The sequence below is a fragment of the Rhamphochromis longiceps genome, linkage group LG11 (assembly GCF_057381845.1).
Source record: "Rhamphochromis longiceps isolate RC_006_pf linkage group LG11, R_longiceps_female_GT1.1, whole genome shotgun sequence".
Lineage (NCBI taxonomy): Eukaryota > Metazoa > Chordata > Actinopteri > Cichliformes > Cichlidae > Rhamphochromis > Rhamphochromis longiceps.
In genome coordinates, this window is record NC_140567.1 from 39,628,906 (window position 1) to 39,651,108 (window position 22,203).

Sequence of the window (22,203 nt, forward strand, 5' to 3'; positions counted from 1 at the left end):
TATTTAGCGGACGAGCTGCTCATGCAGCGACACCTGAGGTTTGACAAGGTGAGTTTAATGTACAGTCATGTGAACTGCCGATAAAGACACGTTAAACAGATTTGTGACTGCATCAGCACTAAAACTGTGCAGCAAGAGATTGATGGCCGAGCAGCTGGTGCAGGTGTGAGGTGAAGTACTTTTGTACCTCACCTTAACACCCGGATATCACCTGGGTATCATCTGCATAGCTGTAAAAATGGATGCAGTGTTTTCAAATAGTATTAAATAAGGGAAGCGTACATTAAGATCACTGGTCCCAGCACAGAACCCTGAGGAACTCCACGGCCAGTTTTGGGTGTTAGGGATTACAAAGTAACAAGTTACTGTAATCACATTACATTTCAGTAATGCAGTAATGTAATCGCATTACAGTTGCAATTATGTCATTACTTTCATTGAACAAGTTCTTGAGATAGTGCCAGCTGGACAGAAAGAAAACATTCTTGTATGGTACAGTCAGCTGATTCAGTTCATGTGCAGGAGGAGGACAATGGTGGAGCAGCACAGCGATAGCGTTCGAGGAGTGGAGATGTGGGCATTGCTTTTATTTTACTACACAAAAGGACAGGAAGACGGTAGAGTGGAAAGTGCAGCCAGGACACAAACAACCAGACTTTTCTACTAACACAACTTTGACTTGTAACAGTCGTAATAGTGCGGTGTCTCCTTGAGACAGCGTAAGTTGATGTTTAGTGATGTCACAAGTATTCACCACTGCCCTCTGTAGAGCGGCGTGCTCACACATGGACCTCATATCGTTACCTCACTAACTCAAAGTATGTTGTATGAACTGTATGTTGGTTGTATGAACTCTGCTCACTTCATGTATGATGAGACCGCAGCCGTTCAGCCGGGCTTGTAAGGTTGGCGTTTATTAAAGGACAAACACTGTGGAATTCCCACTGCCACTATGGTCGCAAGCTTTGACTGTCCTGCTGAGTGTGTCGGCTGCCTCCTGTCGACCACTGAATACAGTCCACGTTACAGACACTTTGCTAACATGTGAACGGGTGGCATGCTAACGCTAAGCTAGCCAAGAACCCAGAGTGTTGTTAAAGCAGACGTTAGCCCAGCATCCAGAGCCTGAACTTATGAGCTCATCTTTAATTTGAGTTAATAAGTGATAAACTAAAAACCAAAGTCCATATGTGTGCGGTCATTAGGAGGGCTTTGCGTTGGTGTGTGGGACTGTAGCCTGTAGGTAACTGGTAACAATGGGTTTGAGGTCATTTTGTAGAGAAATCAGAAAGTAATGTAACCAGTAGTCTGACAACATACTTCTCCGGCGAGGAATTAAATAAGTTACTACATTACTTTTAAGAAAAGTAAAAGCTAATGTGTGATCCATTACTTTTCTTGAGTAACTACCCCAACACTGCCAAGGATGATAACATTGCTAAAAACCTGAAACACAAACAAACATGCATGAGTCACATCATGGGTATGGTCACATTTGAACCTCCAAAGCTGCAGTTCCTCTAACATCCAGCAGATGTACCAGTGAGTCAGTCCCCAGAGACTTCCATGCCCCCACAGGTCACCTGTTTGAACTGGATTAAGGCTTAAAGCTTGCATCATTAGGGGCGTGACCTCCTTGACTAACAAGTGGATGGTGAAACAGGCAGTTGTAGCTGCTCGCTGTCCGCTTGGCTGAACTGGATCTCTGGACCACGTTTGTGCTGTCAGACATCATTTAACCAATAACATGACTGCTGTGAGGTCACCATACTAACAGACTGAGAAGGCTGAGCTCTGAATGAGTGAGATTTGATGTTGTTGTATGCCACGCCTATACAGCCTCTGGATGCAGACACATCCTGTTGTCTTAGAGCTCCACCCTGTGGTTCACAGAGGGAGCACGTCCATTTTGGAGGTGTCCCTGACGAGGTCATCCAGACACTAGAAGCTGCTCTGTGGATTCAGATGAGATTAATGATTGATTGAGATTAATGAGAAAAAAAGATGCACTTTAATTTGTAATCAAGAGGCATCAGCATGCTGCTGCTGTTTGACTGCAGTCACTTCTCTTAAAGGCCTGACACAAGGGTCAGAGGTCAGCGCCTTCTCTCTGAGCATCATCTGTGGAGGGCGTGACAAACCATGTGATCTAAACTGATAAAGTCAACATGCAGACAAAATGACCGCGTTATTCTGATTCTGTGGCAACAACTCTGCTCAGGCGCCTGCAAATAAAAATCACCTGACACAAAGCATAAGTCACATGCTAAAGTCACGTGCTTTCATTGGCTGATCTGCTGCAGTCTGGTTGTTGGTGGAGGGCTGCGGCTCGTGCTCCCTGCTGTGAGGACCCTCTCTGGTGGACATTCGGTCTATGTATTGGGACGAAGTGTCCGCATCACTCCTCACCCAGCGGCAGCAGGCGGCGAGGTCGGCCCTAAAGGACGGCGTGTAGAAGCCGTAGATGATGGGGTCGCAGCAGGTGTTCAGGTTCCCAAACACAAAGAGGGCGTGGTGGACGTACTCCGGTGTGATGCGCAGCATGTCGGGCTGGAACCAGTACCAAATCCCCAGCAGGTAGTATGGCGTCCAGCACACGACAAAGGACAGCACGATGACCACCGTCATCTTCAGAGTCTTCATCCGAGCCTTTGGGATGATGTCGGTGCCACTGCGACGCAGGGGCGACTCACCTGCTGAAAGAGGGAGTGTCTACATTGCTGATCATACAACAAATCAGCTGTGATGGCTGAGAACAGGTGTGGTTCAGATGCGTTACAGGTGTTGTTCACAGATGTGTTACCTTTGTCTCTCAGGTGCTGCTGGTGGATGTGCAGCAGGATGCGGCTGTAGCAGCAGCTCATCACCAGCAGGGGGACGACATACAGCGTGGTAAAGTGAAACATGTTGTAAACAGTTTCCTGCCAGCGGCGACTGAAGCTACCGTGAGACGCACACTGAGTGAAGTCCACCGAGTCCACCCTGATGGTCCTGAAGATAAATAGCTAATGGACGGACAGAGTCACACTTTGGAGGCCTCACATTAGTATTTCTAACAATAAACAACAGCTCATTAGATAAAAAATCCAGATGTGACGTCCTGGTCTGAGTTTCAGTTTTGCTCTGAAGCTGCTCTTACTTTGAACTAGCAACTGACGTCTCAGGATCGGTAGCATGCCTTATAGAAACAAAGGGGAGCAGTTAGCCTGAGCTATCAGCAGGAGGTTGTGCATGGATAATCCAGAGCATTCCTGCCAGGATTAACACGCAGTCAGAATTTACTGCAGGAACTTTCACCTGGATCAGCTGCATGTGAGAGCAGCCGGCACCTGCTGACAGGTGGAGAAGCTGCTGACTGCTCAGACAGGAGGATCTCTAACAAGAAAACGTGATCATTTAACCTGCTTTAATAAAATCAAGTTTCTTGTCGCCTCATACATGTGGGTGCAGAGCGAGCAGCAGGTGCACAGGTAGCAGCAACACACAACTTAATGTTATGTTACATGACAGACTGCTGCATTCACTTTTCAGCTGTGGAAAAAACTCATGTCTTTCATAACAAAGCGAGTCATCTCCAGGTGTTTTATTTTTCGCGTATACGTCAGAGACAAAACTCCAACCGTGAGTTACAGTTACCTCTGCTCTCAGTTACCTCTGATCAAAGTTACCTCTGATCAAAGTTACCTCTGATCACAGTTACTTCTGCTCACAGTTACCTCTGCTCTCAGTTACTTCTGCTCTCAGTTACCTCTGCTCACAGTTACCTCTGCTCTCAGTTACCTCTGATCAAAGTTACCTCTGATCAAAGTTACCTCTGATCAAAGTTACCTCTGCTCACAGTTACTTCTGCTCACAGTTACCTCTGCTCTCAGTTACTTCTGCTCTCAGTTACCTCTGCTCTCAGTTACTTCTGCTCTCAGTTACCTCTGCTCTCAGTTACTTCTGCTCTCAGTTACCTCTGCTCACAGTTATTGCTGCTCTCAGTTACCTCTGCTCACAGTTACTTCTGCTCACAGTTACTTCTGCTCTCAGTTACCTCTGCCCACAGTTACCTCTGCTCACAGTTACCTCTGCTCACAGTTACCTCTGCCCAAAGTTACCTCTGCTCACAGTTACCTCTGCTCACAGTTACCTTTGCTCACAGTTACCTCTGCCCACAGTTACCTCTGCTCACAGTTACTTCTGCTCTCAGTTACCTCTGCTCTCAGTTACCTCTGCTCTCAGTTACCTCTGCTCACAGTTACCTCTGCTCTCAGTTACCTCTGCTCACAGTTACTTCTGCTCTCAGTTACCTCTGCTCACAGTTACCTCTGATCAAAGTTACCTCTGCTCTCAGTTACCTCTGCTCTCAGTTACCTCTGCTCTCAGTTACCTCTGCTCACAGTTACTTCTGCTCTCAGTTACCTCTGCTCTCAGTTACCTCTGCTCTCAGTTACTTCTGCTCTCAGTTACCTCTGCTCTCAGTTACCTCTGCTCACAGTTACCTCTGCTTACAGTTACCTCTGCTCACAGTTACCTCTGCTCACAGTTACTTCTGCTCTCAGTTACCTCTGCTCACAGTTACCTCTGCTCACAGTTACCTCTGTTCTCAGTTACTTCTGCTCACAGTTACCTCTGCTCTCAGTTACCTCTGCTCACAGTTACTTCTGCTCTCAGTTACCTCTGCTCTCAGTTACCTCTGCTCTCAGTTACCTCTGCTCACAGTTACCTCTGCTTACAGTTACCTCTGCTCACAGTTACCTCTGCTCACAGTTACCTCTGCCCACAGTTACTTCTGCTCTCAGTTACCTCTGCTCACAGTTACCTCTGCTCACAGTTACCTCTGTTCTCAGTTACTTCTGCTCACAGTTACCTCTGCTCTCAGTTACCTCTGCTCACAGTTACTTCTGCTCACAGTTACCTCTGCTCTCAGTTACCTCTGATCAAAGTTACCTCTGCTCACAGTTACTTCTGCTCACAGTTACCTCTGCTCTCAGTTACCTCTGCTCACAGTTACTTCTGCTCTCAGTTACCTCTGCTCACAGTTACCTCTGATCAAAGTTACCTCTGCTCTCAGTTACCTCTGCTCTCAGTTACCTCTGCTCACAGTTACTTCTGCTCTCAGTTACCTCTGCTCTCAGTTACCTCTGCTCTCAGTTACTTCTGCTCTCAGTTACCTCTGCTCTCAGTTACCTCTGCTCACAGTTACCTCTGCTTACAGTTACCTCTGCTCAGTTACCTCCGCTGATAGTTACTTCTGCTCACAGTTACCTCTGCCCACAGTTACCTCTGCTCACAGTTACCTCTGCTCTCAGTTACCTCTGCTCACAGTTACCTCTGTTCTCAGTTACTTCTGCTCACAGTTACCTCTGCTCTCAGTTACCTCTGCTCACAGTTACTTCTGCTCACAGTTACCTCTGCTCTCAGTTACCTCTGCTCACAGTTACTTCTGCTCACAGTTACTTCTGCTCACAGTTACCTCTGCTCTCAGTTACCTCTGCTCACAGTTACTTCTGCTCACAGTTACCTCTGCTCTCAGTTACCTCTGATCAAAGTTACCTCTGCTCTCAGTTACCTCTGCTCTCAGTTACCTCTGCTCACAGTTACCTCTGCTCTCAGTTACCTCTGATAAAAGTTACCTCTGCTCTCAGTTACCTCTGCTCTCAGTTACCTCTGATAAAAGTTACCTCTGATAAAAGTTACCTCTGCTCACAGTTACTTCTGCTCACAGTTACCTCTGCTCTCAGTTACCTCTGATCAAAGTTACCTCTGATCAAAGTTACCTCTGCTCACAGTTACTTCTGCTCACAGTTACTTCTGCTCACAGTTACCTCTGCTCACAGTTACCTCTGCTCACAGTTACCTCTGCCCACAGTTACTTCTGCTCTCAGTTACCTCTGCTCACAGTTACCTCTGCTCTCAGTTACCTCTGATCAAAGTTACCTCTGCTCTCAGTTACCTCTGCTCTCAGTTACTTCTGCTCACAGTTACCTCTGCTCACAGTTACCTCTGCTCACAGTTACTTCTGCTCACAGTTACTTCTGCTCACAGTTACCTCTGCTCTAAGTTACCTCTGATCAAAGTTACCTCTGATCAAAGTTACCTCTGCTCACAGTTACCTCTGCTCACAGTTACTTCTGCTCACAGTTACTTCTGCTCACAGTTACCTCTGCTCACAGTTACTTCTGCTCACAGTTACCTCTGCTCTCAGTTACCTCTGATCAAAGTTACCTCTGCTCACAGTTACCTCTGCTCACAGTTACCTCTGCTCACAGTTACCTCTGCTCACAGTTACTTCTGCTCAGTTACCTCTGCTCTCAGTTACCTCTGATCAAAGTTACCTCTGCTCACAGTTACCTCTGCTCTCAGTTACCTCTGCTCTCAGTTACTTCTGCTCACAGTTACCTCTGCTCACAGTTACTTCTGCTCACAGTTACCTCTGCTCACAGTTACTTCTGCTCACAGTTACCTCTGCTCACAGTTACCTCTGCTGACAGTTACCTCTGCCCACAGTTACTTCTGCTCACAGTTACCTCTGCTCACAGTTACCTCTGCTCTCAGTTACTTCTGCTCTCAGTTACTTCTGCTCACAGTTACTGCTGCTCTCAGTTACCTCTGCTCTCAGTTACCTCTGCTCTCAGTTACTTCTGCTCACAGTTACCTCTGCTCTCAGTTACCTCTGATCAAAGTTACCTCTGATCAAAGTTACCTCTGATCAAAGTTACCTCTGCTCACAGTTACTTCTGCTCACAGTTACCTCTGCTCTCAGTTACCTCTGCTCTCAGTTACTTCTGCTCACAGTTACCTCTGCTCTCAGTTACCTCTGATCAAAGTTACCTCTGATCAAAGTTACCTCTGCTCACAGTTACTTCTGCTCACAGTTACCTCTGCTGACAGTTACCTCTGCCCACAGTTACTTCTGCTCTCAGTTACCTCTGCTCTCAGTTACCTCTGCTCTCAGTTACTTCTGCTCACAGTTACCTCTGCTCTCAGTTACCTCTGATCAAAGTTACCTCTGCTCTCAGTTACCTCTGCTCTCAGTTACCTCTGCTCACAGTTACCTCTGCTCACAGTTACCTCTGATCAAAGTTACCTCTGATCAAAGTTACCTCTGCTCACAGTTACCTCTGCTCACAGTTACTTCTGCTCACAGTTACCTCTGCTGACAGTTACCTCTGCCCACAGTTACCTCTGCTCACAGTTACCTCTGATCAAAGTTACCTCTGATCAAAGTTACCTCTGCTCACAGTTACCTCTGCTCACAGTTACTTCTGCTCACAGTTACCTCTGCTGACAGTTACCTCTGCCCACAGTTACCTCTGTTCTCAGTTACCTCTGCTCACAGTTACTTCTGCTCACAGTTACCTCTGCTGACAGTTTCCTCTGATCAAAGTTACCTCTGCTCTCAGTTAACTCTGCTCTCAGTTACCTCTGCTCACAGTTACCTCTGCTCACAGTTACCTCTGATCAAAGTTACCTCTGATCAAAGTTACCTCTGCTCACAGTTACCTCTGCTCACAGTTACCTCTGCTCACAGTTACTTCTGCTCACAGTTACCTCTGCTGACAGTTACCTCTGCCCACAGTTACCTCTGTTCTCAGTTACCTCTGCTCACAGTTACTTCTGCTCACAGTTACCTCTGATCAAAGTTACCTCTGATCAAAGTTACCTCTGCTCACAGTTACCTCTGCTCACAGTTACCTCTGCTCACAGTTACTTCTGCTCACAGTTACCTCTGCTCTCAGTTACCTCTGATCAAAGTTACCTCTGCTCACAGTTACTTCTGCTCACAGTTACCTCTGCTCACAGTTACCTCTGCTCTCAGTTACCTCTGCTCTCAGTTACCTCTGCTCACAGTTACTTCTGCTCACAGTTACCTCTGCTCACAGTTACTTCTGCTCACAGTTACCTCTGCTGACAGTTACCTCTGCTCACAGTTACTTCTGCTCTCAGTTACCTCTGCTCACAGTTACTTCTGCTCACAGTTACCTCTGCTCACAGTTACTTCTGCTCACAGTTACCTCTGCTCACAGTTACCTCTGCTCACAGTTACTTCTGCTCACAGTTACCTCTGCTGACAGTTACCTCTGCCCACAGTTACTTCTGCTCACAGTTACCTCTGCCCACAGTTTCTTCTGCTCACAGTTACTTCTGCTCACAGTTACCTCTGCTCTCAGTTACCTCTGCTCTCAGTTACCTCTGCTCACAGTTACTTCTGCTCACAGTTACCTCTGCTCACAGTTACTTCTGCTCACAGTTACCTCTGCTCTCAGTTACTTCTGCTCACAGTTACCTCTGCTCACAGTTACTTCTGCTCACAGTTACCTCTGCTCTCAGTTACCTCTGCTCACAGTTACTTCTGCTCACAGTTACCTCTGCTCTCAGTTACCTCTGCTCACAGTTACTTCTGCTCACAGTTACCTCTGCTCACAGTTACTTCTGCTCACAGTTACCTCTGCTGACAGTTACCTCTGCTCTCAGTTACTTCTGCTGACAGTTACCTCTGCTCACAGTTACTTCTGCTCACAGTTACCTCTGCTCTCAGTTACCTCTGATCACAGTTACCTCTGCTCTCAGTTACCTCTGCTCACAGTTACTTCTGCTCACAGTTACCTCTGCTCACAGTTACTTCTGCTCACAGTTACCTCTGCTGACAGTTACCTCTGCTCACAGTTACCTCTGCTGACAGTTACCTCTGCTCACAGTTACTTCTGCTCACAGTTACCTCTGCTCTCAGTTACCTCTGCTCACAGTTACTTCTGCTCACAGTTACCTCTGCTCTCAGTTACCTCTGCTCACAGTTACCTCTGCTCACAGTTACCTCTGCTCACAGTTACTTCTGCTCACAGTTACTTCTGCTCACAGTTACCTCTGCTCACAGTTACTTCTGCTCACAGTTACCTCTGCTGACAGTTACCTCTGCCCACAGTTACTTCTGCTCACAGTTACCTCTGCTCACAGTTACTTCTGCTCACAGTTACCTCTGCTGACAGTTACCTCTGCCCACAGTTACTTCTGCTCACAGTTACCTCTGCTCACAGTTACTTCTGCTCACAGTTACCTCTGCTGACAGTTACCTCTGCCCACAGTTACTTCTGCTCACAGTTACTTCTGCTCACAGTTACCTCTGCTGACAGTTACCTCTGCCCACAGTTACTTCTGCTCACAGTTACCTCTGCTCACAGTTACCTGTGGTGATGCAAGCAGAATGCTGAGGGTCCAAGCCAGTAGCAACATGCGTCGGTTCCTGCTGTGCGCACTCAGAGCATCCAGTGGGTGCAGAATCGCATGCTGGCGATCTAGGCTGATGACAACAAGGATGAAGGCAGAGGCGTGCATGGCGAACAGCTTCAGGAAGCAGAGCAGCTTGCAGAGCGCATCACCACCATACCACTGCACTGTCATGTTCCACACTGCATCCAGAGGCATCACCACAAATGTCATCATCAGGTCGGCTGATGCCAGGCTCAGCATTAATGGGCGCAGGTGAGATGCCAAACGCTGCCCTCGCCACACACTGACCAATAGGGCAAGATTACTGCAGGCAGCAAACAAGAAGAGGACAAAGGTGGCTCCAACTCGGAACTGAGCAGCCCGGGTGAAGCTGGGAGCCTCCCAGTCTGGTAGAGGAGGGTACTGGGAGGTGTTGTGAAGGGTAGTGGCTGTAGAACTGGTGGGGGGTAAAGACAACCTCAGGATGGACCAGTTACCTGCCATCCTGTACAGAAGAAGAAAAATGAAAATGAAGTTTTAGAATCACAATCACATTCTTAAAAATTACTAACTGCTTTCAGTTAGTAAGTTTTAGGAGGTAGGGTTAACTTAGCACAAACACTAGCAGCAGGTACAAACTGTTAGCTTACCTTAGCACAAGCTATAAAAGCAATCTGAAACTGTTAGCTTAGCAAAAACCTTCTTATAACCATTTTCTTTTAGTCATTAAGCAGCGTATTCATTGGACGCTGAGCATTCATAGCAGGTACATTTGTGTACCTGTGCCCTCAGGGTTGTCTGACAGTTAAAATGTTTTCCTGGGGTCACACTAGTATGTTCTCCTTCATGTTATCGTTTGGGATGTTCTTCTTCTTCTGTATCTTATAACCAGTGGACCTTCTCTGCATTGTGATGCGAGGCTTCTGGGGGTCACTGAACCTCAGTTTGCAGAGACACAGAGACTTGGTGTACAGGTGTTTTATTTAGGTTTAATCTGTTCCTAAGTCACAGAAGATGATTCACTTGCTGACCTTTGATTGGATATTGCAGATCACCTGTCTGTTTCTCTCTTTGTCTACCAACCTGTAGTCCAACAGCTCTTATTGTGTAATAGACTTCCTATCTGTCACAGATAAGAATCTCCCTAAAGGCTGAGGAGAAGGGGATGGGGTTACCATGGTAACTGGGGAGTCAGTTGACTCAGGTTCACCTGTTAAAGATAAAAATAGCTCCAGCAGGAAGCCCAAGGCCTTTAAGTGTTGGTGCATTAAAAAGAACCAATCAGCGATCAATAATGCAGATGATAAATCCCAGACAATAGGGAATGTTTTCAACTGATTGGTGGAATGAACCTTCAGGCTTCTGATGGAGAAGCAGCTGAAATCTGTCTGGGCTGCTGTCAGCAGATGATGCTCACAGGTAGATGGAGGCGAATGTGCTCTCTGAGTGGATGCAGTCTAATGGTAAATATGACCATATGAAAACTGTCTCTAAGAGAAACACATCTGGTCCTTCACATGTGTTTCAGCACCACGAGTGTCCCATTTCCCCTCGTTGTTCACGGTGTGACGTCTGCTGCCCGTCACTACTGTCACCGTCACACACACACATCAGATGTTGCTATCCTAGTGGGGATATTCCATTGACACAATGCTTTCCCTAGCTGCTTATCCTAACCGTAAACCTAACCATAAAAATGGTAAATGGCCTGTATGGTGCTTTACACATTCAGTCATCCACCCATTCACACACTGGTGACGGCAAGCTACACAGCCACCCTGGGGCGCACAACCATAACCCAATTGTAACCCTGACACTAAAACCACATTTTGAGTGTGAAAAATGCCTTTAACTTGTGGGGACCTGGATCTTGGTCCCCCTGAGATAGGAAAACACACACACACACACAGGTCAGGTTACAGCTCAGAGGTCTGCAGCTAATTTTGGCTCCAGGATCAGTGTGTGTGTGTGTTTGTGGGTGTTCATTATATTACCTTGGCAACCTTCACCTCTGTCACTGCAGAGGTTCAGACTCCGCCTCCTACGTCTGACTGGCTGAGCTCCTTGGCCAGCGTGTTTGTGTCTGATGCTAGAGAGGCAGAGCCTTCACCAATCAGAGGGCTGGGTGGGAAATATCAGTGTGTTGAACAATGAACGAGAGTGTGTGTGTGTGTGTGTGTGTGTGTGTGTGTGTGCGCGCGCACGTGTATGTGTGAGTGAATACAACCTGTTAACTAAACCAAGTCTCCATAAACATGTGATTCAGAGCACCTGACCTTCAGCACTGACCAGTCGCCTGAAGGTCCTTAGTATTGTAAAGAGTACAGTGAGGTGAGATGACGCCTATGCACACACACTATGGTGACAGTCCTGTACAGCTCGAGCTGCTCACTCAGTCCAGACGATGGAGGTGAACAATCACCAACAACCTGCACCGCCGTGTGCCACGCCAGGGGCGACAATGGTGAACTAGAGCACAAACTTCCTGTTAAAGTTCTTCTTCTACGCCATCAAACCCAGCCCCTCTTACTTCACCTCCGTTTTGAATATGCAAATTAGTCCCAGCTTCTAACTCTCGCCACACATCCACCTTTTACCTGCAGCTCAAGCTGACCTGCTCAAAGAAAAAGAAGGGTGTCTCCTCTCTGCAGTGTTAGAAATAAAACAGGAAATAACAAGATGACATCATCAAACAGCTGTTCTGGGCTCATTGCTGTCAGATGATCCTTCAACAGGTTAGCCCCACCCCTCAGGATGATGTGATCAGGTTGAGTTTGATCAGAGAGCTAAGCAACAGACCAAGCTCAGTTCACAATCACATCAAAGCACCTTCACTGAGGCTTTTATTGTGAAAGGGTTTGTTTCTACCTGCTCAGCAGCTATGGATCGTTTCTCCGCCTCAGGTCGGACTCCTCTGTTCTCCTCCTCTCCTCCTCATGTTCTTCCTGCACTCCAGCACAGCAGAACCCAGAGAACCGCCTCTGATCCTGATCCTCAGCTGCAGCAATGAAGAGAACCACTGAGACTCAGACAGGCTGCAGTGAGGAGGAGGAGGGGGAGGAGCTACAGCACTGTGTGTGTGTGTGTGCTTCCTGCTGAGTCAAAAATCACTGTTTCAATAGTTTCATCACTAATAATTTAATTACAATTAAATAATAAATGTTTTACACAGAAAAACAGTCCAAAGAATTCTGTCTGGAGACAGACGGCTGGTTGTGTGTTTTTATTTCTTTTTAGGTTTTCTGTTGTCAGAGTCTCGGGTCAGAGTGAGCAGCACAATGTGATGGCTCAGCTCTGATTCTCGGTCTGAGCCACGGCAACGCTGCAGCATTAGCTGACTGAAGCTCTAAGGACTTCAGTGACGCTGACAGGTCCTCTCCGATTACCGACTGTCCAATCAGGAGAGCTTACATCAGCAAACAAAACTGAGACCTCCAACTGGACACAAGGGAGGACTGCTCTCTGATGTCACCTGGGCTGCTGGGCGGGGCCTCACTGTCCTGAGCCAGTGAAGCATTGCTGGAAAAAAAAGGTTTATTTATTGACTTTTAAAAAATTGATTAATAAAGTTTGATTAATGGATGTGTCACCTGTCAGTGCGAGGGTTCCCTCTGTCCAACCACAACTCACCTGGAAACACACAGGTACGTTATCAGTTCCACTTCCTGTCGCATTTAAAGCAAAGCACACCTGTTTGACGAGGTGATCGCCCAATTAGGTTTCAGTTCAATTCAGCTTCATTCATATCAGTAGTCGCCCCAAACACCTACAATAATACAGAGAAACCGCAACAGCCCCTGTGAGCAAGCACTTTGGTGACAGGGGGAAGGAAAAAACCCCTTATAACAGGAAGAAACCTTCAGCAGAGCCAGGCCGGTTCAGGATTTAATGAATCAATATTGCATTATTCAAATTAAAATAAATTTTTTAAAGCCAGCCCTGTTTGACCGACAGCACTGTGAGGAAGCCGGCGCCATCCTCAGCAGCTCACTCACACAGAACTCCCGCCTGCATCGGTCTGCCTGCTCTCTCTGATCCAATCAGCAGGAGGCTTTCAGACTCTGCTGCTGTTTGCTCACGGAGACGCCCGGAGGTCCCCGAACGGGAAGCGCAGCTCCAAATTTAGATCGCTGCAGGTGGAATAATAACCTCACGTAGACCTCACTGCAGCTGTGCACATGCTTTCACATATAAATATATTCATGGGTACAAAGTGAATAATTCATCAGGCTCCTTATTATTCACGGTGACTGTGAAGCTTTAAATAGCTTCTCTTCGTCCTCACACAGCTTCAGCTCTGAAGTGACTCCGGCAGTGACAGCCTGCCTCCCTCTTCCTGTGGTGTTCAGGTGCAGACAGACATCAGACAACATGTTTGTGCACACCTTTATAAATCTGACTCAAGGCAACAGGTGCACCCCAGCTCTTCATCAACCTCAATTTCAATTCAAATCACAGCGGTCACCTCAAGATGCTTTGTATTGTAAGGTGTAGCCTACAATAACACAGAGTAACACCCAGCAATCATATGACCCCCTATGAGCAGCACTTTGGCAACAGTGGGAAGGAAAAACTCCCTTTTAACAGGAAGAAACCTCCGGCTGAACCAGGCTCAGGGAAGGTGGGGGTGAGAGGAGGAAGACGACACAAAGACACGCCGTGGAAGAGAGCTAAATGATTCAGTGCAGAGTGGTCAATAAACACATAGTGAGTGAAGAAGAAACACCCAGTGCATCATGGGAATCCCCGGCAGCCTACGTCTATTGCAGCATAACTAAGGGAGGATCCAGGGTCACCTGGTCCAGCCCTAACTATATGCTTTAGCAAAAAGGAAAGTTTGAAGCCTAATCTTGAAAGTAGAGATAGTGTCTGTCTCCTGAATCCAAACTGGAAGCTGGTTCCACAGAAGAGGGGCCTGAAAACTGAAGGCTCTGCCTCCCATTCTACTTTTAAATACTCTAGGAACAGCAAGTAGGCCTGCAGAGCGAGAGCGAAGTGCTCTAATGGGGTGATAGTGTCCACATGTCCCACAGGTGTTCCTCAGGTGTGCTGTGATGTGTATGAGGTGGTGGAGACTCACTGCGCTGCCGCTTGTTTAACTGGTCTGAGCTGGAAACAGAAATACAAACATTGTGGTTTGTTCAGAGGAAACAGGAGCCCACCTGAGGTCCAGATTTGGGCTGTGTTGGTCTTACCTCTGTCCAGGTGCTATGCTCATGTATTCAGGTGTTTCAGAGGCCTCCTGCTGAGATCCTGTTCACACACACACCCAACGTGAATCACACAAACTATGAAGTCCTACACAAGCCTGTTTCTAGCTGGAACAGGTGAGACTCACCTGGGGCATCAGTCTCTGGAGCATCTGGTTGCTGATTTGCTGCTGTGCCCGGGCTCTTTGTGATGTCACTCTTCCTGTGAGGACAAAGCTGATCAGTGACCTGTCTGACCTTTTGTGTAGCGTGTAACAATGGGACTTACCTGACATGAGGTCCAATAGGTAGGCTGTGTCGATGTGGCCAGAGGCTGTGTGGTGCCGGTGGGTGGGGCTTCTGAGTCATTTAAACAGGAGGACATATTATACTGCTGTCAGGACAATATTCACCTGTCTGATGGTTTGATATTGTTTGATATCACCTGTGCTCATTCACAGGTGTGGGCAGGTGGTACTATGTCATGTGACATTCTTATATTTATTGAATCCTGCCTCTCTTATTGATTTCTTTGAACTAACGACAGAACTCTCATCCTCCAAACCATCACCATGTCCATTCCTACAAAACTGCTCAAAGAAGTCCTGCCATTAATTAATGCTTCGATCTTAAATATGATCAACCTATCTCTAATGATCAGCAATGTTCCACAGGCCTTCAAGCTGGCTGTAGTTAAACCTTTACTCAAAAAGCATCTCTAGACCCAGCAGTCTTAGCTAATTATAGGCCAATCTCTAACCTTACTTTATATCAAACATCCTTGAAAGAGTAGTTGTCAAACAGCTAACAGATCATCTGCAGAGGTTTATTTGAAGAGTTTCAGTCAGGTTTCAGAGCTCATCACAGCACAGAAACAGCTTTAGTGAAGGTTACAAATGATCTTCTTATGGCCTCTGACAGTGGACTCATCTCTGTGCTTGTCCTGCTAGACCTCAGTGCAGCGTTCGATACTGTCGACCATAATATCCTATTAGAGCGATTAGAACATGCTGTAGGTATTACAGGTACTGCACTGCAGTGGTTTGTATCATATCTATCTAATAGACTCCAGTTTGTGCATGTAAATGGAGAGTCCTCTTCACACACTGAGGTTAATTATGGAGTTCCACAGGGTTCAGTGCTAGGACCAATTCTGTTTACATTATACATGCTTCCCTTAGGCAGCATCATTAGAAGACATAGCATACATTTACACTGCTGTGCAGATGTAAGTAGCTTGGAAAGAAAAGCGTCTGGACTTCTTTAAGTTGCTTGAAGACGTTTCACCTCTCATCCGAGAAGCTTCTTCAGTTCTAAGGTCAAATGGTGGAGAGTCCCAGATTTAAACCCGGTGGGAGTTTCCCCCCACAGAGGGACAAAAGGACCCCTGATGATCCTCTAATCACATGAGACAAGGTGTGTAACTGGGTGTGGGTCCCAATCAGCCAGGGTTTCGGGTGAGCTCATTGTGAAACCTGGCCCCACCTTATCATGTGATTTCCTGAGGTCAGATGGCCCAGGATGTGAGTGGGCGTTAAGGCGTCTGGGAAGGATCTCAAAACTGGATTATAGATGGCAGAACATTGGCATCCTCAAAGAGTGTCCTTTATCCTTAAGATGCAGATGGACTGCTGAGTCTTGTCCTGTGGAGGTGGCTCTTCTGTGTTGTGCCATGCGCTTGTGAAGTGGCTGTTTGGTCTCTCTGATGTAGAGGTCTGAGCATTCCTCGCTGCACTGTACAGCATACACCACATTGTTAAGTTTGTGTTTTGGCGTTTTGTCTTTCGGGTGAACCAGTTTTTGTCTGAGCGTGTTGCTGGGTCTGAAATACACCGGGATGTCATGCTTGGAGAAAACTCTCCTGAGTTTCTCTGATACACCGGCTACATAGGGGATGACAATGTTGTTGTGTCTGTCCTTCTTATCCTCCCTCGCTGGTGTCTGGTCTTCTTTTCTGTGCCTCTTTGCTGACTTTAAGAACGCCCATTTAGGATAGCCGCACGTTTTGAGTGCTTCCTTTACATGTGTGTGTTCCTTCTTTTCCCCTTCAGGCTTAGAGGGAACATGTTCTGCCCGGTGGTGTAGGGTCCTAATTACTCCAAGTTTGTGTTCCAGAGGGTGATGGGAGTCAAAGAGGAGGTACTGGTCCGTGTGTGTGGGCTTCCGGTAAACTTCGATGTTGAGGTTGCCGTTCTCTTCAATGTGCACGGCGCAGTCCAGGAAAGGCAGACAGTCGTCCTTTGTGTCTTCCCTGGTGAACTTGATGTTTTTATCCACAGCGTTAATGTGCGCAGTGAAGGATTCCACTTCTTGTGTCTTGATTTTGACCCAGGTGTCGTCCACATATCTGTACCAGTGGCTGGGTACTCTTCCTTTGAAAGAGCCAAGAGCCTTCCTTTCCACTTCCTCCATGTAAAGGTTGGCTACAATAGGTGACACGGGGGAGCCCATGGCACAGCCATGTTTTTGTCTGTAGAAACCCTCGTTGTACTTGAAGTATGTAGTGGTGAGGCAGAGGTCTAACAGTGTGCAGATCTGATCGGGTGTGAAGTTGGTCCTGTCCTCCAAGGAGCTGTCTTCTTGTAGTTGTTTTCTGACAGTCTCCACGGCCTCCGTGGTGGGTTTGCAAGTGAAGAGAAAGACTACATCAAAGGACACCATGGTTTCATCTGGATCCAGGGTAAGTTTCTGGACCTTGTCGGTGAAGTCGGTGGAGTTCTTGATGTGGTGTGGGGTGTTCCCCACGAGAGGCGCAAGGATGGTAGCAAGGTGTTTAGCAATGTTATAAGTGGCTGAGTTTATGCTACTGACTATGGGTCTGAGTGGGACAGCTTCCTTGTGGATTTTAGGAAGTCCGTAGATGCAGGGTATGGCATCCCCTGGGTAAAGCTGTGATATGTAAGACGGTCAATGATTTTGTCCCTTTCGAGAGACCAAACAGCCACTTCATAAGCGCAAGAAGAGCCACCTCCACAGGACAAGACTCAGCTGTCCATCTGCATCTAAAGGTCAAAGGTCACTCTTTCGAGGATGCCAACGTTCACATTTTGGACAGAGAGGACAGATGGTTTGAAAGAGGAGTGAAAGAAGCCATTTATATCCACTGTGAGCGACCATCTTTGAACAGAGGCGGTGGTTTACGACACCAACTCTCTGCCATCTATAATCCAGTTTTGAGATCCTCCCCAGACGCCTTAACGCCCACTCACATCCTGGGCCATCTGACCTCAGGAATTCGCATGATAAGGTGGGGCCAGGTTTCACAATGAGCTCACCTGAAACCCTGGCTGATTGTGACCCACACCCAGTTTCACACCTTGGGTCATGTGATTAGAGGATCATCAGGGGTCCTTTTGTCCCTCTGTGGGGGGAAACTCCCACCGGGTTTATATCTGGGACTCTCCGCCATTTGACCTTAGAACTGAAGAAGCTTCTCGGATGAGAGGTGAAACGTCTTCAAGCAACTTAAAGAAGTCCAGACGCTTTTCTTTCCAAGCTCCTTAGACTACGATGACCTGGATGACTGAGAACCTTCACAGACACACTGCTATGCTGATGACAGCCAGCTCTATCTGTCCATGAAGCCAGATAACACACACCAATGAGTTAAATTGCAGGAATGTCTTAAAGACATAAAGACCTGGATGGCCGCTAACTTTCTGCTTCTTAATTCAGATCAAACTGAGGTTATTGGGCTTTATAACCAGTGATGGGTTTAGTGAATGGGTGTTGTGGTAAGACCTGAGGACCGACGGTCAGACTCTGCTGCAGCGTGGCAGTCAGTCGCTCCACCAGTTGGTCCTGGATGCCGCCGCTGTCCTGAAAGCGAAGAAGACGAGGTTTGATGCTCCCGTGTATCATCTGACAGAGATCTTAATGGACTTCTGTCAAACTGACTCTGACCCGAGGTCCAAGCTTTCAGTAGGACAGATTGTTGTAAGGCTTTCTTTGCAGCACAACGACTGCACCTCATACAGAACGCAGAGTCCTCATGGGTATGCAGAAATCTGAAGTCACTGCATCAGCTTGCAGGTCAGCACAGAATGACCTTTAAGTCCATCCTCTGGTTCCCGATACTGTCATACAGCTGTGACCTGCTCAGCTCAGATATTTGAACTGCTCTGAGTGTGTGTGTCTGTGTTTTTTTGTGTAGTTTTGTTTTGTGTGAAGTGTGTAGAGTTGATGTGTGTGATGAAATGCTGTATGAATAAAGTTTGCATCGACAGTTTGAACAGAGACACGACAATGCTGCTCTGTGGCGACTCTTTCATGCTCTGATCGCTCTCACTGATCAAACAACCTCCAACAGGTGAGTACACACTCGTGCTGACCTCACATTACCACCGTACCTACCTGGCAGTGAGAGAGCGCACTCAGAGCCTGTTTGTAGAGCTGAACCGCTTTGTGTTGCTTCCTCTGCACCAGGTAACACTCAGCCAGCACCTCGCACACCTGAGCCTGTGCCAGGTAGTCCCCTACACACACACACACACACACACACACACACACACACACACACACACACACACACACACACACACACAGGTGAGCACAGGGGTCTCACCTGTCCGATGTACATAGACAGTACTGATGTTACCTGTGTCTCTGAATCCCTGTAGGGCGAGGATTAAGCTCTCTGCTGCTTCCTCTTCCTCACCGATCCGACTGAAGGCAAACGCAAGGTTACTGAAACAGCGAGCCTGGTCGCCACGGCAACCCTGAGAGCCTGTACACAAACACAGAGCATTGTTATAGCTAAACTGATTTTCCTGTCAGACTCCTGATTAAAGATGTGGCAAGTGTTTGTGAGGGTCAAAGGTGAACTGCTTAAACAGGTGAGCCGCAGGTGTGCGCCTCACCGTACAGTCCAGCGGCCAGCCTGTGGTAGTCCACGGCGGACCTGAACTGGCCCATGGAGTTCAGCGCCGCTCCCAGGTTGTGCAAGACCTTGGGCAGCAGGGGGGGCCACTTAGCCGCGGGGCTCAGAGCCTTCTGGAAACACTGCACTGCCTCCTGGAAAGACCTGAGCCGGCAGTAAGACACGCCCACCGACAGGTACAGCTCACCTGAGTGACAGAGAAGCAGTTACAGTAACTAGTGCGTGCTCTCCTCCTGCCTGGGTGTTTGGTACGCAGGGCCCACGACTGAGAACAGGAAGGCTGCACAGATGGTTATTATCACCGCCTTGGAGGCCATCGCCAGATCCTCCTGTCTCAGGTAAACCAGGGCCATGTGATGCCTCACATCCCGCCCACTAACCCGTTTGACCCGCGGCTCTCTAGTGGGTACCACAGGTCCATCAGGTCCCACACCTCCAGACTCACCTCTTCCCCTGGACCAGGGGTCAGCAACCTTTAACACCCAATGAGCCATCTGGACACACCTGAGCGGCACCCACAATCACGCCTCGCCGCCTTTACGTCTGTGCTCTCTCTGCTGTTGTGTTGGTGTGTGTCGGGCTGTGAGCTGCAAAGCTACAGTCGGCTGTGTGCGCACAGCAACCGTGTGTGAAAAGTGGTCAATAAAGAGATGCTGAAAAGCCTGTTCATGGAAACATCGTCGGGTCTGCCGTGATATGTTTACAACGGGACTTCTGCTCCTGAACCTCTGCGCACAGCGTCTGCAGATTGGGGCTGTACGAAGTCACTTTCATCTTTACGCAGGACTGTAAGCTGTCGTCTGTGAGGCGTGAGCGTGTTTGTTTTAACATAGTTGGGGAACAGCTGCTGACATGATGTGGATCCGAAGAGCCATAATTGGCCTGGCTGGGGTTGAAAGTCTCGGTAAATGCACGCCGTTTCGGCGGGTACACCAGCTTCCACGAGTGTGACGCTTATTTTGAGCGATGAAAAAATAGAATATAATTTTATTTTTATATTTCAATATCACAATAATCTTCCAATTTAGAACTACAAGTTAAAAAAGAACTAACATAAATAAATTACACTTCAGCTAAATACTTCTAATTTATTTTCCCAAACCACGCGGAGCCGCACTATAAGGACTAAAGAGCCGCAGGTTGCCGACCCCTGCCCTGGACCATTCGGACGGTTAACAAACACCCTCCCCCCACACCCCACCTTGGCCACCCACCAACCTGAACCCTCGTCACTCAGGTCAGTCACACACAGACTCTACTTAGACCAAGTCTCTGCACCACCTCCAAGCATTTTGCAGGTTTTTTCTCTAACGGCTTTCTCTTGTGTCTCCTGTGTGTTATTTATTCCTGCATAGTTGCCTTGGAGCACCACAGCTCGATTGCACAGTGACACTAAAGGCCTATTCTATTCTATTCCATTCTGAATCAAGCAACCTTCTTTCAGGTGATTACCCAGAGTCCTCGGGTCCGTAATGCTCCCCATCAAACTCAGACACTCTGACAGCACACCGATGATGTCCTCCTGGTTGCACTGATCTGATTGGGTCATGTGACTTCCTGCTTCTGACAGGGCGGTGGCTGCATAGTCCAACATGTTGGCCACTCTGTAACTCTCTGCAGCTCGCAAGTAACCCTGAGCCGCCAGCGCCCAGTCCTGTGACACACAGACAGACACACCTGAGTCACCTGGCTCACCTATTCTGTGTCAAATTCAGGTTTTGGTCCTGACCCGTGTCCTGCTGTAACAGCGGCTCATCTCCACGCAGGCATCCCCCTCGCTGCAGCCGTCTCCTTGTGACCTATACAGCTGGGCAGCTTGCAGGAAGTAGGTGGCGGCCTCCCGGCTCTGCCCCAGTGCATCATGGGCCAGGGCAAGGTTGAACTGGAGGTCAGGGAGGCGGTCGGCCTTGGGACCAGGCTGAGCATGCCGCAGGAAGTCCAGACCTTTCCGAGGTCGTCCTACCTCCACATAGGCAGCCCCGAGGTTAAAGGAACAGGCCCGCAGGACCCGCGAGTCCTGGAGCTGAGAGCATGATATGAAATGTAGTGCCAGGAGTGCCACTAACACTGCTGACACCACATCTGTTCTTGTAACCGCCTCACCTGCTCTGCAGCCTTCAGGGCATCTCTGAAGTACCTCAGCGCCTCCTGTGGGCGTCCCTCCTGCAGCGCTTTGTTCCCAGAAGATGTCAATTCCTCAATGTCTGCTGTCTGCTTCCGCCCCACACTCCCACTCCTCCTCTTCACCTTCACAGCTTCTTTACCTGAAGGGGCTGCACGGGACGTCATGCTGGACCTGAAGGAGGAAGAGTCACCTGGATAAAGACATGCAGATGTGCTAACCTGCTGCCTTCATCAATGAATCAGCTGACTACCGGAGAACCTGCAGGTTCAGGTGTGTGGACCAATCAGTCAGATCCATCCTCAGGATCAGGCGCAGGTCAGTGAGACAAATCAGTAACAGTGATTATCTACGTTATTATTGATCCATGAGGAAAGGTCTGATCAATCAGTAAGAGCTTATACTGAGGTTATTAAAGGGCTGAATCAGCTACAGCAGAGTACATCACTGAATTGCTGCCGATAACAAACACTCACAGCTTGCAGGGGATGATGAAGCTCCTCCTCCTCACTGCTCACCTGTCCCCTGAAACCGAACATTTGAAGCAGCTAGCCCCTCTGCTAAACCGCTCTGACCTGCAGGTTGACTCGTTGCTATGGTAACGCGGAAGTGGTCGGTAAAACCGGCAGCAACAGAAGAAGACTTCGCAAGTAAACTCTTTGCATTATGACGTCACGCCAGGTGAGTTATAAGATGTAAATATTTGCGGGAAGACCGTTTTCGATTCAGCTATTACGACAGTGAACTCCATAGACCACAATCCACCGCAATGAGGTTCTAGCCAATAGGAGGCAAGGCTGACGGCTCGACCAATTAGAGAA

General features: G+C 48.0%; 2 protein-coding genes across 3 annotated transcripts; both read right to left on the reverse strand.

Annotated features, from left to right (window-relative positions):
* Positions 1-30: 30 nt before the first annotated feature.
* Positions 31-12,171, reverse strand: LOC146660060 (gonadotropin-releasing hormone II receptor-like). The gene is made up of 4 exons (XM_085424098.1): positions 12,061-12,171; positions 9,169-9,697; positions 2,804-3,005; positions 31-2,696 (listed from the first exon to the last, which is right to left on the reverse strand). The coding sequence occupies exons 2-4, from the start codon at positions 9,694-9,696 to the stop codon at positions 2,260-2,262; spliced, it is 1,167 nt and encodes a 388-aa protein (XP_085280224.1). The 5' UTR covers position 9,697; positions 12,061-12,171; the 3' UTR covers positions 31-2,259.
* Positions 12,172-12,327: 156 nt separating this feature from the next.
* ttc24 (tetratricopeptide repeat domain 24) lies at positions 12,328-22,042 on the reverse strand. Of its 2 annotated transcripts, none has more exons than XM_085424097.1 (14): positions 21,859-22,042; positions 21,364-21,575; positions 20,990-21,283; positions 20,713-20,914; positions 19,241-19,447; positions 18,979-19,107; positions 18,735-18,856; positions 18,123-18,200; positions 14,671-14,741; positions 14,531-14,604; positions 14,388-14,445; positions 14,273-14,301; positions 12,783-12,822; positions 12,328-12,711 (listed from the first exon to the last, which is right to left on the reverse strand). In XM_085424097.1, exons 2-14 carry the CDS (start codon positions 21,547-21,549, stop codon positions 12,600-12,602), a joined length of 1,602 nt encoding a protein of 533 aa, XP_085280223.1. In that variant the 5' UTR covers positions 21,550-21,575; positions 21,859-22,042; the 3' UTR covers positions 12,328-12,599. The 2 variants fall into 2 exon arrangements, with proteins under 2 accessions (XP_085280223.1, XP_085280222.1); XM_085424096.1 differs by having other exon boundaries at positions 12,332-12,711; positions 21,364-21,556.
* Between the last annotated feature and the right edge of the window lie 161 nt (positions 22,043-22,203).

What these genes read in the sequence shown, in the direction of transcription:
- LOC146660060 (XM_085424098.1), bottom strand. Translation starts at nt 9,696, where the DNA reads ATGGCAGGTAACTGGTCCATCCTGAGGTTGTCTTTACCCCCCACCAGT. An exon ending in TTCTGCTTGCATCACCACAG is followed by an intron (nt 3,006 to 9,168) that starts GTAACTGTGAGC and finishes TCCGTCCATTAG; the next exon opens with CTATTTATCTTCAGGACCAT. An exon ending in GCAGCACCTGAGAGACAAAG is followed by an intron (nt 2,697 to 2,803) that starts GTAACACATCTG and finishes TCCCTCTTTCAG; the next exon opens with CAGGTGAGTCGCCCCTGCGT.
- ttc24 (XM_085424097.1), bottom strand. Translation starts at nt 21,549, where the DNA reads ATGACGTCCCGTGCAGCCCCTTCAGGTAAAGAAGCTGTGAAGGTGAAG. An exon ending in CCCTGAAGGCTGCAGAGCAG is followed by an intron (nt 21,284 to 21,363) that starts GTGAGGCGGTTA and finishes TCATGCTCTCAG; the next exon opens with CTCCAGGACTCGCGGGTCCT. An exon ending in GCTGTTACAGCAGGACACGG is followed by an intron (nt 20,915 to 20,989) that starts GTCAGGACCAAA and finishes TGTGTGTCACAG; the next exon opens with GACTGGGCGCTGGCGGCTCA.